The sequence below is a fragment of the Nanorana parkeri genome, unplaced genomic scaffold (genome assembly GCF_000935625.1).
Source record: "Nanorana parkeri isolate BGI_ZX_2015 unplaced genomic scaffold, ASM93562v1 scaffold1, whole genome shotgun sequence".
Taxonomy (NCBI): Eukaryota; Metazoa; Chordata; class Amphibia; order Anura; family Dicroglossidae; genus Nanorana; species Nanorana parkeri.
The window spans coordinates 2,749,958-2,767,940 of record NW_017306269.1 but is presented as its reverse complement, the minus strand read 5'-3'; the positions used below and the strand labels follow the sequence as shown (position 1 = coordinate 2,767,940).

The 17,983-nt window shown below is 43.8% G+C and overlaps 1 protein-coding gene across 1 annotated transcript in view; it reads left to right on the top strand.

The window, feature by feature from the left end:
- The first annotated feature begins 795 nt into the window (after positions 1-795).
- Positions 796-17,983, top strand: part of RPS6KC1 (ribosomal protein S6 kinase C1) — a 124,471-nt gene continuing 107,283 nt past the window's right edge. Inside the window, exons 1-4 of the mRNA XM_018556206.1 lie at positions 796-1,060; positions 1,119-1,284; positions 10,350-10,385; positions 13,559-13,679. Of these exons, the coding sequence (XP_018411708.1) occupies positions 1,183-1,284; positions 10,350-10,385; positions 13,559-13,679 (259 nt within the window). The 5' untranslated portion in view covers positions 796-1,060; positions 1,119-1,182. The remainder of the gene's footprint in view (positions 1,061-1,118; positions 1,285-10,349; positions 10,386-13,558; positions 13,680-17,983) is intronic.

The window sequence follows — 17,983 nt, the reverse complement described above, 5'->3', positions numbered from 1 at the left end:
GCATTCCTCCCTTCCATCATATCCCTCCTATTCATCCTTCCATCATCCAACCCTTCCATTTCCATCATCCATAGCATCCCAGCCTTCCATTTCTATCATCCATAGGATTCCTCCCATCCATCCTTCCAACATCCATAACATTTCTCCCATCCATCCTTCCTTCATAAATATCATCCCTCGCATTCATCCATCCATCCAGCATCCATAACATCCTTCGAGCATCCCTCCATCCATTACCCATAGCATCTCTCCCATCCTTCTAGCATCCCTCCATCCATTACCCATAGCATCTCTCCCATCCTTCTAGCATCCCTCCATTCATTACCCATAGCATCTCTCCCATCCTTCTAGCATCCCTCCATTCATTACCCATAGCATATTTCTCATCCTTCTGGCATGCCTCCATCCATTACCTATAGCATCTCTCTCATCCATCCTTCCATTATCAATCCCAACCTTCCATCATCAATAGCATCCCTCCAATCCAGTCTTTAATTTCCCATTCTTTCCCTTCCATCCACCCTCCCAATATCCATAGCATTCCTTCCATTATCCATAGCATCCCTCCCATTCTTCATCCCCTCCATGTCTATACTGACTATCAGCCATATAACGCTTGTGGCTAATCACGGCTGTCTCTTTAGCTCCCGCTGCTGCTCATTAGCGGTCACTACACCCCTTCTGCAATAACTACAATATTCTATGACCAATCCGCAGCGAGAGCTTTCAGCCAATCACGGCGTCCGGCACGTAGCTGGCGGAAGTAGGTGCCTCTGTGCTGTGACAGTCGGTGTGAGGCGGAAGTTGTGATTGAGGTGTGGTGGTGCCGGGCTGTGTACAGTGTGTGGACACACATCATCTTCCCCTTGTGTCTGCTCTGGATGGTGCCGGTGTGGGGGAGGTCACATGACCCCTTTGTCCCTTAGTAGGATGGATGCTGGCAGGTAGAGCAGGGAATGGCAGGTTGTCATGGAGATGATGGAGTGATCCTTGCCCTGAATAGTGTCCCCTCAGGCACCTGTGTGTGCCCTGGTTAGTGTTCCCCCTTGCCCAGACTGCTGTGTGTGCCCTTGTTAGTGAAACCCCCCCCTCTCCCCCCCCAGACCCCTGTGTGTGAGTGGCTGTGCAGGGTAGATGGCTGCTGAGGCTCTGCAGTTCTCTGTCTGGGGATAACTGGACAGTATGATCTCTCCAAGAGACAAGGGGGATCTGGCCCGCTTCTATACCGTTACCGACCCCCGCAGGCACCAGAAAGGCTTCACCATCTACAAGGTCACCGCCAGGGTAAGTGTTGGTGGGATATCTCCATATGATCTGCATGTTATTGTAGAATGGAAATATGTCATGTTATGTTTTTTAGAGTGACATTTTATTCCACAGGTGGCTCTGAACCATTTTTACTGAGGGAGCTGACAATCTAACATCAATCATGTTCTTATCATTGTGGGGGTCCCATAAAAAGAGGACCTTCACCCATAAAAATAACATCTCACCTGCCTCCTCCCTGTTACAAAATTGCCCCCATTTTTTACCTTTTATTTTTTTTGCATTCACTTAATGAATCCTTGCCTAGGGGAGGATGACGTATCCGGCCACCCTGTGCCTCCTGGTCTACAACACGCATCTCAGAAGGCAGTCTGAGGTATGAAATCTTACGCATGCACAGACATGCTGCAAGTCTTTGCCAGGTACCTTAGAAGTGGCAGAGGCTCTGTAGTGTCGGCGCATGTGTCAGATCTCATTTCAGCAGTGTCTATATGTCATGCAGCACTCCTTACCGGATATCCCAAAATTAACGAGTGCTCGTAATGACTGTGGATGGCACCGCTCACAGTACAGCATGAATCAAGAAGTCACCAGCACACCAGCATGAGAATTCCAGATTAGTGCAAATCCATTTATTGATAACTGTCACTCAAATGACAAGCGCTTTCAGGGCAGCGCAGGGTCCCTTTCATCAGGCTAAGAGATGGTGTAATCTCTTAGCCTGATGAAGGGGACCCTGTGCAGGCCCCAAAGGCTCTTGTCATTTGAGTGACCGTTATGAATAAATGGATTTGCAATAATTTGGAATTCTCGTACTGGTGTGCTGGTGACTTCTTGATTCAAGATCTCATTTCAAGGTGGCGATGCGGGAGCAGAGCAACACAAGAAGAACTTCTCCTGCAAGAAAGACAACACTGGACTCCATGGACTAATAAGTATGTTTTTTTCTTCTTCCTATAGGGACAAGCGTTAGGGATTAGAAATCTCGTTTTGTCATGGAGGATGAAGATCAGGGTTAGGGCTAACCCTCTGTAAACTGACTTTAAGGAGTCTATACAATATATGAGAGCACCACAACTCAAGTATAAGTCTAGTAACATTTGTTATTCACAACGAGAGGTCAGGAGGTACAGCCAACGTGTTTCAGAGGTTTAGAAATCCCCCTTCATTGACGCTTGTATGTTGGCAATGATTGGCCATAATACTGGACAGGTAATTGTGGGATATGGAGATTCTTATATGCTGGCACTGATTGGCCATAATACTGGACAGGTAATTGTGGGATACGGAGATTCTTATATGCTGGCACTGATTGGCCATAATACTGGACAGGTAATTGTGGGATATGGAGATTCTTATATGCTGGTAATGATTGGCCATAATACTGGACATGTAATTGTGGGATATGGAGATTCTTATATGCTGGCAATGATTGGCCATAATACCGGACAGGTAATTGTGGGATATGGAGATTTTTATATGCTGGTAATGATTGGCCATAATACCGGACAGGTAATTGTGGGATATGGAGATTCTTATATGCTGGCAATGATTGGCCATAATACTGGACAGGTAATTGTGGGATACGGAGATTCTTATATGCTGGCACTGATTGGCCATAATACCGGACATGTAATTGTGGGATATGGAGATTCTTATATGCTGGTAATGATTGGCCATAATACTGGACATGTAATTGTGGGATATGGAGATTCTTATACGCTGGTGTATGTGAAAGATGTCTGTGGCACTGTGTATATGTTACCTTCTTTATAAGAAAATGACATGACACCATCATTGTGTGTGAATACTGTGTATGTTTCCCCAACTGTGGAATAGGGTTAAAGTGGATCTGAACTCAAAAAGTCAAGAATTGCTATGCTGGTAGGAAACGCTTAAAAATGTAAATTGTGCCCAAGGCACAAAAAAAACAAAACCTTTTTGATTTGAATGACTGAAAAATCGGTCACTTCCTGGCATATTATTATTATTATTACATAGTATTTATATAGCGCCAATAGTTTGCACAGCGCTTTACAATATAGGGAAGACATTACAATCACAATACAATTGAAGACAAGATGTAAGCCCCTGGGGGCTTACAATCCAAAAGGGAGGGGCCAGTGATACATGAGGAGGTAGCTGTGTGGGGAAGAATTGTTTGAGAACGTGATGGTTCAGTGGTTAGTTTGAGGTGGGATATGAATATGAATGTGACATCCCATACCTGCAGCCTCATAGCTGTATATCTGCAGTGTGAGATCTAAGGCACTTCTGCCTCTGACTGCTAGTCTCGGGAGATTGGGGATAAGATTTGGTGATGTCACTACTGTGTCACTGTTTTCTTTGCTGGAGGATTTGACATGTGAAAGCAAAGTCATTCTCCTCTACCAAGATGGCTGCCTCCACACATAGACACTCAGTGTCTGTTAATGTATGTTAAGTCACTAATGGGGAACAATCCGCTACAGTGAGGACACAGGCAATCCTGGTGACTAGTCCTTTGTGTTCTGCCTTCCTTTTTTTGGGAGGCTCAACTTCCACAGTTCAGTTCCTCTTTGGCACATCTTCCAGAATTCGGTTCCTCTTTGGCACATCTTCCAGAATTCGGTTCCTCTTTGGCACATCTTCCAGAATTCGGTTCCTCTTTAAGCTTTGCTTGCTAGATTTAGTTGCATGATATGCTACTAGGACACTTGGTTATTCCAATTCATCTCCACTATATCAGCATACACAACCAGAACACCAGACAACACTTCACAACCTGTTAAATCTGTGCTGGCCTCCCGAGGTCTGCTGGTCCATTCATTCCTTCATAGAATGAGAGGGGTGGGCCAGGGACAGCCAGACTGGGGAGGAAAGTGCTAGATGATGCTGGACAATCTCCAGCCAGGAAATGAGGTGGGCTCTTTCTGGCTTGCTGCAGCTTCTAATGCACATTGTGATGAGGTCAAAGTGTGCATTGAAATCAATTTCAGTCAATGAACAACTGTACAACTGTGCAAGACTGAATGTAAGCCTGGAACTCAGATTTAACAGAGGACATATGACTCATTTGTCATGCATTATAGTGTATGTCCATACAAATGTTTTCCTTAGCTTTGGATAGGCAACAGAAAGCAAACAGAAGTTCTAACTTTCTCCTACTGTGCTGCAAAAAGTGTTTTTATATTTGTAAGAAAATGACACGAAATATGATTTTTTTAATGTCATATTCTTTTTCTCGAAGCATAGGGTGGAAAAGTTCAATAATAGATGATTGTTTCCGTTGTTGTATAAAGTTCAGAATGTGTTTAATTTAAAGTTACAAAATATTACAGGATATGGTATATCTTACAGAATGAGTCTATAAGATGCTTGATGATGACAAAATATGGTATATCTTACAGCAGAAATCTATAAGATGCTTAAGAAACGTGTGTTTAGTTAGTAAGTAAAAATAATCCTAACAGGTGTCTGTCTATTTCAACGTGAGTGTGGGGGTGTGGGCTTGATGCTGTGCGTGTATGTGTGTGGTGTGAATGAGTGTGAGTGTGTGTGTCGTGTGTGAGTCCGAAGGATCATCCCTCATCTTTTTATCCATGCTTTTACTTTAAAATAACCTATGTGATGTTTACCTTAAAAGTCTCTCTGATTAGCATAAGGCAGTGCCATACTCTAGTAGCTGAGTCATGTGTTCTCCTTCTATCCCATTTTGGGATCATAGTCTATGTCCTGAGTAATGTGGTTTATTCTTCAAACTCATTTTAAAGGCCAAGTCTTTGAGCAATCCTAACAACTGTTTCAACTATACTTAGGTCTGCCTGTCAGGCTTACTGATTGATTACCAATTGTAAACTCAAAATCAGCAGTACAGTAAAAAACTGAATCTCCAAACTTGGATAGATTAAAATATAGAAAATCAATCATCATTTAAGGTTCACACATACATATTTCAATATCTCTGGTTTTATAGTTTTAACAATATTTGTCTGTGTTGCTGATCTACCGTCACTTCCGGTCTGGTGAAATAGTTGTCACAGGGAGAGGAAGAAAGGGGAAATCTCTCCAATGGAGCCCCGGATAGCAATGAGAACCCAGCAGAAGTTCTAACCCTTCCCGACTCTATCCAAAACTAGAAAAAAATAAAGTTTTTGGGTTTCACTTTAACTTCGCAGTCTGTTGTAGCCATTAGTTGAAGGGGTGATCCAATTCATATTTGGCAAGTGCACATCTACGCATCCGGTGTACTGCAAATATGTTTTGGTGGGGAGGAGACAAGACCAGTCACCCTGAACAAGGAGAGGGAGCATCGGTGACCGGTCTTTATTACAGGAGGGGGCGGAGACAAGACCAGTCACCTGCACAAGAAGAGGGAGCATCGGTGACCGGTCTTTATTACAGGAGGGGGCAGAGAGAGGACCAGTCACCCTGCACAAGGAGAGGGAGCATTAGTGACCAGTCTTTTTTACAGGAGGGGTCGGAGACAAGACCAGTCACCTGCACAAGGAGGGAGAGCATCAGTAACCGGTCTTTGTTATATACAGAAAAAGGGTAAAGAAAAGTCTTTGGCGTATCTTCATTTTCTAGTCTGCATGTAATAAATTGCAGTGGAGATGCTTTTGCCTCAGGCGCAGTCTCCTTATTACATTAACTGTTTGGCTTGGCTGTGTCCTGCCTGCTGTGGAAGCTGAACACCTCTCTTATGTCCTCCCCAGGGGAAGCTGCAGTCTTACTGCATTCCAATGACCTCACTTGACTTCTGCTGAATACACTTGAGCAGTCAGTGCAGATGTATGCATTGTAGACGAGGCTTTTCCAGCACAGAGACGTATTATCAGACGGGTGGACAAAATAAAATAGGCTTTACCTGCCAAAGTATGCTTGCTCTGCGAGGCTTTACCGAGGCACTTGTGTGATTGACACACACCTGCCAAACTCTACTGCCAGAACCTGGACAGACTGATGGCACTTCCACTCCTAAAGTGGACTAAAAATCACATCAGCATACAGCTCTCCATGCTAATATAAACTCATCTTACATTCATTAGCTAAACAAACATATTTTTTATTTTACTTACAATTTCTTTTATTCCACTTCCTAGTCCTCTTTGGCACAAATGATGTAAATGTGCCCAAGCGTTGCATCCTGGGAAGGTTACATCAGCAGAGTATTGCTGGGAAATCTCATCTGAGATTACAGGGAAAGGCATTTTCCTCCCTTGAAATGATGTGCATGGTCACATGTCCTTGTCACATGTGCCAGTGTTCCAGGAAGTAAAGGGAGATCTAGTAACCTGCCTTTAGTTTAAATGGCCACTGTGAGAAGAATGGGGAGAAAAGGAGAAATAAGGTATGCAAAGAATATGCCGGCAATTGTAAAGCAGATAAACCCGGCAATTATCTAGCAGTATGTGTTTGTAGATTGTCATTACTAAACATTTCTGAAGGTGACTTTGTTGTTATTTTGAAGATATGAGTAAAGGTCCACTTTAAGAGGCATGACACTCGCCTGTCTTACAAGGTTATTCACTAAAGGGTGAAGAGTTTGGGGAAGGCAGGAGAAGTGAACAATCTAGGACAACAGAGCTGAACTGGAAAGTGAGCTGAATTGGAGAATTTTTCCAAATCAGTTATGTTGTCCTAGATTGGTCACTTCTCCTCCTTCTCCAGACTCTTCACCCTTTTGTGAATAACCCTGTTTATGATTTAAAATCATCATATTGCATATAATTTTACTTACATTTTTTGTCATGAAAATATTTAGTCCTCTTACATAAATGTCACTTGAGGAATTGTTTTTCAATCACATGAGGGCATATTACAGACCTTATGAAACCCTATAGCATGCTTTCTTCAATAGCCACCTCTTAGAACCTTAAACTATAACCTGAACTCCGGGATATGCAGATTTTTGTCTAAATATCTAAGAGCCATGTGTTATCGAACTTGAATCTCAGTATGCTTCGTGTATTTCTTCCAGATCTGTGCGGTAATCTAGTGTGAAACTTGGAGCTTCCTGTAATAACGACCGGTCACTGCTGCTCTCTCTCCGTGTGCAGGGTGACTGGTCTTGTATCCGCCCCCTTCTGTAATAAAGATCGGTCACTGCTGCTGTCTCTCTTTGTGCAGGGTGACTGGTCTTGCCTCCGCCCCCTACTGTAGTTTTCTGCAGGCAGCCTGTAATGGGTGGAGCCTGTTTGCCCCCCCACCCCCCACAACTCTTCTCTTTGCACAGTCTGTGTACAGCACATTGATGATGCCATTGATACTTTACAAGGTGCTACGTGGGTTTATTAAGGCATTTGGTGCACACAAATTGCTTTATTTTAGGGCTGGTAATGATTACAATTTTCGTGTTCGATTAATGAAATTTAATTTGGTGGAGGAGTCCGGTGACATCGATGTCCGGATCGCCGACGGGACTCCCGGAAGCCGGCGGAGAGGTGAGTGTTTTCATTAGTGATCAAAATAAATGTAATCGATCAAAAAGTTTAACGATTAATCGAGAAATTAATCTTTAATTTCCACGGCCCTACTTTATTTGTGGTTATTAAGGAATACATTTAGGTAACAGTTTTTGTGCCAAGAGTTTGGCTTTAATGTGGTGCTGTGCTTTGCCAATGCGGTGTGAAGCAAAAGGCTCACTGTAATGCACCTCTCACTAGCAGCACATAGTTACCTTTCCTTTTAGTCCCCTGTTGCTCAGTTCATCCACACTGCAAAGCGGCAGCTTTCAGTAGCTCACTGTTGGATGTACTTAAGGCTCAACTGAAGCCAAAACTTTGTTTTAGTTTTGAATAGAATGGAGAGAGATTAGAATTGGGGTCTGTGTCCCTGTTGGGAAGATTCACCCTCTCTATTAGCCCTGGTGACCTTTATCACTGAAAGTTGAAGTATAATAAAGTTCCAAATCTTGGGTTGTAATCATTACCCTTTTAACATGGCTGGTCCGATCAGGCCCACCTGCCAGTTTTTCAGATGGACCCGATCGGATGCCCAATGCTAGTCTACGGGCATCTGGGTCTAATGGATGAGCATCCATTTATACCTGGTTACCCTTAACTCTGGCCAGGTCCGGAAAATCAAACAGAACCAAGTTCCGTTTTGTTGGACCTGATCGTGCCAGATCGGGGGCAATCTGATATAAACAGACACATTTACATTCGACTCTCCATAGACCAATACAGGGTCTGGCAGTTAAAGTTCTTTCCTCCATCACAAAACTAGACGAACATGGATGTCATAGCGGTTCCATCCGATCCGTACCGCTCCGATCAGGAGGGGATCCGTGCACGGTTTCCTCCTGATCAGCCTGTGTGAAAGGGGTCTAAAGGCCATTGCTGAGCGCTCCTGAAAATGTTGGCCGCTGGCTGTCACGCTGACCTGGTGGCTTCAGTACTTTGAACCACTAACTTGGAACAAGTGTTCATGGGAGGATTTCTGGCTTTTTTCAGGCTTTTCTGATTTTGATTACATGTGTTGGATCATGGGCTCAAGATAGAGGATCAGCATAGTCAAGTAGCATTTTCAGCTGTGGCAGACCTTACATTTTTCTAATGACCGATTTACAAATCCTCCCAGAGTGGATACATGGAGAGAAACGCTGAAGATACCTTTACTGGAGGGCTTTCTCTTGTGCTTGTCATATGGCTAGAATCCTAGGCTATTGTCTCTGTGATCTTTGTTGAAGGGGATGATAAGTCTTCAAACTGGCTTTTCTTCTTCTTGAACACGCAACTACATGCCCAGGATTTTGATTAGACGGGAAGCGCTGAAGGGACCTTGTTTTCACTGGACATTCACCACCGATCACAGCAGCAGGAGGAGGTAGGACCAGGCTCTTGACATATCAGTCTGGATGTCACAACACTTTTAAACCTCAACCTTTAAAAAGCTGAGTTCATGATAATTACCTTCCCCAACTTTCCCTTGAGATTGATAACACAACTGTCCCTCGCTCCACCCATGCCAAGGTCCTAGGTGTGATCCTTGATTCTGTACTTGCCTTTCTGCCCCACATCCAACCACTACCCAAATCCTGCTGCCTTCACCTTCGTAACATCTCCAAACTACACCCCTTCCTAAACAATGAAACCTCAAAGCTACTCATCCACTCACTTGTCTCTTGTCTCGACTATTGCAACTCCCTCCTCACTGGCTTACCTCTACATAGGCTATCCTCCCTTCAGTCTATTATGAATGCTGCTGCTAGACTCATTCACCTAATCAACCGCTCAGTGTCTGCAACCCCCCTCTGCCAATCCCTCCACCGACTTCCATCTCCCGCCCACATCTGCCAATCCCTCCACTGGCTTCCATCTCCCGCCCACCTCTGCCAATCCCTCCACTGGCTTCCATCTCCCGCCCACCTCTGCCAATCCCTCCACCGGCTTCCATCTCCACCCACCTCTGCCAATCCCTCTAGTGGCTTTCAATTACCCCAAAGATACAATTCAATATATTAACAACCACCTACAAAACCATCCACAACTCTGCCCCTGGCTATATCTCCAACCTTGTATCAAAGTATCACCCTAACCGTCCCCTCTGCTCCTCCCAAGACCTGCTCTCTAGCTCCCTCGCTAACTCCTCCCATATTCACCTCTGGGACTTCTCCAGAGTCTCTCCCATCCTTTGGAACTCCTTACCCCAACCTGTCTGTCTATCTCCTACTCTGTCTGCCTTTAGGCGATCTCTAAAGACTAATCTCTTCAGAGAGGCCTATCCCACCTCAACCTAACCACTGAATAATCCCTTTTTCAAACAATTCATTACCATGCAGCTACCTTCTTGTGTATCACTTGCCCCTCCCTGTTAGATTCCACGCTTTCATGGGCAGGGCCCCCTTACCATCTTGTCTTTAATTGTAATGTAACTGTAATGTCTTCCTTATATTGTAAAGCGCTGCACAAACTGTTGGCGCTATATAAATCCTGTATAATAATAATGATGGGAATAGGACAACATTTGCATACAAGAGCACCCTGGGATTAGTTAATCCTGCACGCTGAGGGAGATAGCTTGTCTAAATCAAGCCTTAGGCAGGAGCTCATACTTATGGAAAGCAACGTCTCAGATAATTCTTTTTGTCTTTCTTTCAGATTGTGTCCAGAAAGAACCCAGAAGAGGTGCAGGAGGTAATCTCATTGTTTGCAGCTGGTCTGATGTTATATGTTTTGGTGTCCTCAGCTTAGTGGACTCTGATAGCAGGTTGGAATACAAGGTCAATATCAGATTTAGAATTATTTAGTCCGTCCAACCAGATATCATCCAGCTTTGATATACCATCATCCCCACAATCCACTGCGCTCAAAAGTTATATACAAAAATAATATATAAAAACAATATAATGCTATATAGCAAACAATTAAAGCCAACATGAAAGCCCACAAAAGAAGTTTTCCAAAAAACAAGTGTCCCACAATATATGTGTGAACCAACAGCCGATTAGATTTTTGAAGAGTCCAAAAAACGTAATTCATCCAAAACAGTGTCCCACAGCGATGTGAATGCGATCCATTTAGTGCTACACACTGCAGACAATAAATGTGCTTTCAGTGATACTCCACACACCGTTCCACAGAACCAATCAGTGCTTAATACCGCACTCACCAAAGGTATGTGACCATGTACAGAATGGTGAATTATCACTCTGAGTGAGTGAGTTACGATTGGCCGGCCGGGGATATATGGAGTTTGTGAATAGAAGAAATTAATTCAGCTTTGATGACTCCTGGAAGACATGAGGAATACTTCCAACTGAGGAAGGAATACGATTGACATTATCTGCTGAAAGCTTGTCCCAGCTCACCCTGATGCTCATGTCGGATGAGTCACTATGCTGGGCCAATGATCTGGTATCTGAACTGGAATCTGTCAAGTTTTTTTTTTTAGCTGTTTGTATCTGGGAGATTTCTCTGGACTTTTTGTCCCCAGAAATGCGACAGGAAGTAAGTGGAAATCCTCCTAAAATGAAGGGAGCCCCACCTTTTGACTGCAGTCATTGGAGCAAGTGTCTCCATTGGAAGGTATCCTCTCTATTCTGGTTCTGGTGACACCCTAATTTTCTTTCCCAGTAAAAATGATCCCAAGGACAATTATTCAATTCTGACATCTTTGTTGGTTAGCAAGCCACCAGACTGTGTGCATTGCCTGGAGACAGGACCCAGATTACTCCACACACAGAGCAGGGGATGTGGCAGATTGTTTTGAGTGGAGGGGTTTGTGCTATACAGTAAACCACCAATGCTGACACCATTGTTTATAGGGGATAGGCCTGTATAAATGGGAATAGTTTTAAAAGAACTGCATTGTAGTTGGGGAGGAAGAATGTAGAAAGCTAAGACATGTATACAATGCTGCTTCTTTGCTTTTGGGAACATTTGTCCTGACCTATATACATATTATAGAGGAAAAGATCTGTTTAACTCTGCATTAGAAACTGCATTAGAAACTGTAGATACATTTTATTTAGATCATTCTGTCTAAAATATTGTATAAGATAAAGATTCTGACTTCCAGCTTGAACATTTGTTTGTGACCTGCATGTGGACGTTTACCTTCTCACTGAACGTCAGTCCCTGGGTACTGGTAATTAGGATCTTATTTACCACTTACAATAGTGATCTTGTCAACAGCCTGTCCCAGTGGATCCTTCACTCCCTTGACTCTCCGTCTCTTCCTGCTTCCATTTCTCATTCACTGAGAAGTGTTTGTGATGTCACAGAGACAGAACAGTGCTGTCACACAATGTCCAGCAAGGTTCTCCCTGAAAACAACAATAATGATTGAGAAAAAATAATCCGAGCGCCAACAATCATCCCGCGTTCAAAGGCTGTTAAATCGCATTGTTTACCCGTATCTTCCGAAACAAATCACTTCTACTGTCGTGGTAAACAACCTGCTTCCCTATTTATAATGGTCTGGCCCTCTAGCAACTTCAGCGCAAAATTATAGCTAATTTGCCTACAAACGCCAAGTGGTCATAATAATCTGGCCACTCAGTGTATATGTCACTGATAGGTAGGCAGCACCCACTTTCTCCACATAATTGTGGTTCCAACAGATACAAAGTATGCCCTGATATATAGAAAATACAGAGGCACATCCGCAGTGGACTTAATTAAAATCAAGCTTGCATGTTCTTCTCTTATCTGAGGAAGGATTCCTAGGGGTTCAAAACTTGATTCTAAATACATTTACAAGGTGCTGCAGACTAGGGAATTTTTAAAATCCCTATCAACTTATATTATTTGCCATCTGGGTCTCATAGGGAAGATTTCCCTTCACTTCCTGTTCCATAGACCCCATAGAAAGTGAGAGTCAATCTCTTTAAAGTGAGGGATGGGACCTTTTTCAAAGTTCTCTCCAGAATAAAACGTCCTCATTGGAAGTTCTCCCCATTGTCTCTGTTCTGGTAACTCTAAATCTTGGATTTTCCATCAATTCCGTCCTGGTGACAACTGTCACACAAGGACGGGGGGGGGGGGGGGTTGGTGGAGAGACAGCTGTAAAAACTTGACAGGGGTTTTATCCTTTCATACACCATCTAAAACAGAAAATAACCTTTCGGATACCTAACTGTATGTGTAATACCTCCCTTTGCCTCCCCCCGAAGCTGAGCCTGTGTATATCCCTATTATTTCACCTCAAAGAAAAGGGTCTGCCTACTCTTGAAACATTGGTGTTACTACACAGTTTTTATACTGTGGGACAGAGCATGTATTTATGTCGTATCTTTCACTTGGCACATTTGGTGAAAATATCTGCAATGCACTGAAATGGTCCATGTTCCTTAATGGATTGTCAATAAAATGTACCCCTAAACCCCCCTCTCTAGGTGCCCTAGTACTGAATTTTTCTTTAACCTTGTTTCTGTAGCATCACCAGCTTTGTAAAATCTTGCAGGGGCAGCTGCTAGGAGGTTAGTTCCTAATGATGTAGTTGTAGTCACCCTCCCCCAAAACTACATCTTCCAAGAGCCCTTTACCTACACAGAGTGCGTGGGTAGACTCTTGGGAGTCAAGGCAGCAGCTTTGATTTGCTGGAAAATCAGTGGATGCGTGTAGAGAGGCAGAGCGAAGACAGTGTTATCAGCCAACAAGGGGCAGATAGGAGAACATTTGATGTCTGGTAAATTAACAGGTAGTTTTATGTATTTACAGTATTTGTAGAGGATAAAACATGGGGAGATGTGTAAATATCGCTGAGATGTCATGTACTGTATTTTCTTTTATTTTCCCTGACATACTTTATGGCTGAACTCTGAGCACAAAAGCATTCACGTAATACCCTTCTCTCTTTCCATCAGATAGTTTCATGGAAAAGATACAGCGACTTCAAGAAGCTGCACCGGGATCTCTGGCAGATACACAAAAACCTCTTCAGGCAAACGGAGCTCTTCCCACCCTTTGCAAAAGCCAAATTGTTTGGTAAGTCTTGTTCTGCTGGGATTGGTTACATCTGGAGTCATTGTAAACTGAGAGGAGCCAGGAGGTGATGTTATGTAATAGCTGCAGTCATGCCTAAACTATTCTCACACACTGAAAGTGGACTTTACATGACAATGAAAGGTTCTTTTGTTTTTTCAGCTTCACCATTTTAGTAGGAGACCTTCGGTGAAAGTAATGATCATAGAGAGAAACATTTGGAAGAAAAATAAAAAAAAAAAGATATTTATGTTAAAGAAGAACTCTGGGGAATCCTGACTGGTTTTTAGACCCGTACCTTCATCCTCACTCCTTCTCCTTGTGGATCGTGGTTCACCCCTGTGGACTAAATGAGAGAAATCAATCGAGGGTGACATCACTGGGGCCTTAATTACTGGATACTGAAAATCCTGTGAGAATGTACTCCTGCATGGGACTGGAGCATCATCTCAGGAGATTTGGGGTGCTAAACTATCTCAGTATCCCGCCATAAGTCCCAGGGGCTTACAAACTCATTATGTGATAGCACATTGGAGTGATAGGTTCTCTTTAAGGTAACATTCTTGGTCTACTAGACCCCTAGTGTCCCCTTTCCACTGCAAAGAAGCTAATCAAGCACACATCGTGCTTAAATAGCTTTGTCCGCGGCTACTCTAGCCGGGTAATGACAACTGAAGAATCGGAAGTTATGCAATCAGTGTCCCTTCCGGCTCCATTCAGCAGGGAGGAGATCGGCAAATGGATGTTCGCAGGTCTCTCTCCCCTCTACCTGCTGACACTTGTGATGCTGGTCCCAGGCCCACAGGAGGAGCAGCGGATCCAGAGAAGCAAGGGAGGGGTGCCCTCTTCACTGGCCCCTGGAAGCAATCTGGCAGCAGCTCAGGCGCCAGAATCGCTTCCAATGTAAAGCCAATGGGGCCATTTAAAGGAGCCCGCTGCCACCAATGTACAGCATACATTGTTGGCAGCGAAACGGTTAAAACAGGTTTAGTTGCGTATAGTCTTGCTTAGCAGTGTTTAGAGTTTCTAATTGGATTCTGGACACATAGAATTCTGTTTTCTCTAATTGCAGCTCAACTAAACAGCTCTAAATGCAGGTAAAGGCCCAGGATGAAGGATACTCCTGAATAATCATTACCTGCATTTATATGCGTTTAAAATGTGCTCTAAACGCATAAAAAATCAGATTTGACACTGTAGATGTGAATGAGGCCTTAGAATCTCTATCACTTTTTATTGCCATCTGTGTACCCATTGGGGAGATTCCCCCTCACATTCTGTCCCAGTGACCATGTTGTATCCAGGACAGGAAGTTAGAAAAGGAAAGCTCTAGTATAGACAAAGTCAGAGATATAAAGCAGGCAGAGATTTTAGCCTTAACTCGCTCTGAATAAACATTCTTTTATTGTTGTTGTGTCCCCCGTTGGGGAGAATTCCTTAACTTTCTGTCCTGGTGACAGTTTTGTTACTGGGACAGGAAGTGAGGAAGAATTTCTCCAACAAGTGCTCGGGGAGCAATACATAGCAGGGGTTATAGCTCTACTCCAGTCTGTCCAAAACTAAACGAGTTTGTTTTATTACCGTGTTAAACTTTCTACTGATCTGGCTGGGAGGCAGATCATGGAAATCACAGATCCTGGGGAGCTCTACAAAGAAAATAGTGACAAGGTTGCCGTTTAGTCGCCCCTTTTTGAGGGGTAACCAAACTCTGGCCCTCCAGCTGTGGTGAAACTACAAATCCCGGTGTGGTCACTATGCTGGGGGGTGCTAGGGGAGCGCACTCCCAGCTCAGGACAATGGTGTGACGGACTGAACCGTCACCAGGGCTGCTGGAGGAGCCTGAGGGCTAGCCTCCTTCCTACAGACCACGGGCCTAGGGCTGCAGAGATTTATTACCCCGGAGAACTTTGTGTGCTGTGTGTGTTCCCAGTAGGGCTGCAGCTAACGATTATTTTCATAATCGATTAGTTGGCTGATTATTAAGTTCGATTAATCGGTTAATCGGATAAAAAAAAAAAGGCTCCAGTGATGGACTACTAGTTTCTATTGCGATTGTAGTCCATCACAGGAGCAAGCTTGGCACGGTGGAAGTAAAAAAAAAGTGTGGTGTGCAATATAGTACATTATACAGCGGCGCAATGCAGAATACCAGAATGCTATAGAGGACTACAAAACCCAGCAATAGTACATTATACAGCGCAATGCAGAATACCGCCAGCTATTATGTACTATTGCTGGGATTTGTTGTATTCCTCTATAGCTGGCGGTATTCTGCATTGCGCTGTATAATGTACTATTGCTGGGTTTTGTAGTCCTCTATAGCCGATGCAATTCTGCATTCATTGCTGTATAATTTTACACTTTCCATTTCCATTTTCTTTTATACTTCCACCTCTCCAAGCTTGCTCCTGTGATGGACTACAACCTCAATACAAACTAGTAGTCCTATCACTGGAGCCATTTTTTAAACTTTCTTTTATTGTTTATCCGATTAACCGATTAATCGAACTTAATAATCGGCTAACTAATCGATTTTGAAAATAATCGTTAGCTGCAGCTCTACTAAGGACATTCATCTCAAAGAGTGTCTGTGCTTAAAAGACTTCCAGTGCGGCACCTAGCTGTCTGGGGGAGGGGACACACTGAACTCTAATCTGATCCTGTCAGGTATAAACTCTGTGTGCTTCCTTCAATAAAGCAGATCTTGGTTTCCACCTCAACATTGGTGTTGTCTAATGATTGAGTGGTTTAGCGTTCTGTCCTAATATATTGGTTCTGTCCAATAATTAGGCAGGTTTGGGCTGATGACACTGGGGTTTGGGTTCCAGCGGAGAGGAAGCTGATTTCTGACGGAGGTACCCAGTCGGGGTACCAGGCGGTCCGTCACAAATGGCACCAGCTGTATGCATATATGTTGCAGCCTGGTGTTAAAGCCCACTGCCTGGCTGTCACTCATATGCGTATACATGACGGCAAGTGGTTAGAGCCTAACTCTGGCCAAAGATGGTGTTGTCTTTTAGGTTTGGATAAAGTTGGGGAGCATTCAGGTTTTTATTTCTGTCTGTGGCCCCATTCGGAAGATTTTCACTTCTTGTCCCTGTGACATCTTTACAAGAAATGGGGGAACAGTTGTCACAAGGACAGGAAGACATGGACAGCAATAACAATTGTCAGAAGTTCTAATCTTCCCTTATTCTACTGGAAAATGTGTTTTTAGTTTTGTCTTTTGTTGGAGAGATTTCCCATCACATGCTGTCCAGACAGGAAGTGCGGGGAAGTCTCCCCAATGGCTTTATCCAAAATGGAATAGGAAGTTTTGCCTGTTGGGCCTAAACTCGGGTACAAACTGTAACATGCTGCTGATTACTAGTTTTTAGATGTGGCAGCTGCTTTTGTTCGCTTTAAGTGGGCTTTCCATCCCCAGATATATCTTTTGTGAATGCTAAATTCGCTTGAAACAGGTCAACTGCAGCTCAGAAGGAGGTCAACTGCATCTGTTAACGAATTCTTACTGATTACAGAAACATCTTAAACTGATACCATCAACACAAACCCAAAGCCCATGGACACAGGCCCTTAGTTTTGGTTTTATCCAGGCTTTTTATCCTTTTTTATTTTACCTGATGATCCTGCCAGTAACACACTTCCTTTCCTAGGGTGACAACGCTCACTAACTCTATCTATTAAGGAGCAGCGTTGTCAACTTGAGGCAGGAAGTGCGTTGGAATTACAGAACACCTCCCCTTCTGCTCTTTGCCATAATTTAGGGGGAGTGTAATTTGGGCAGGAAGACTAACCCTGCTGGAGGTAACACTGCCGAGTGCACAGGAAATTGGGAGTTCAATGGATTTCTTGCTGGATAAATAGGTGAAGTAATTGTTTTGTTTTTTTGCACTTAATTAATAGACCAGAAGGGAGCAAATAGAAGACGTTGAGGTGCAGTGTTTACATATGCAGAATCTGCTTCTTGGTTAGTAGTGCTGTGTTGTGCTTTCTTGATCTTTTCTGCCATAAACTCTACCAGACAAATATATAATAGAATACTGTAGACTCTCTGCAGTCTCTAATGACATGAAACACTCGCAGTACTCCTGGTCAGTAATGGGCTTGGGCGTGTTCGCAGCTCCACGTGCTGAGCCCGCCAGGAAGCTGACAGCGCCGCAGCGCCAATCACAGGCACTGAGACATATCCCGATCTCTGCAGCTGCGGACTGGGATAATGTCTCAGTGCCTGTGATTGGCGCTGTCAGCTTCCTGGCGGGCTCGGCACGTGGAGCTGCGAACACGCCCGAGCTCATCACTACTCC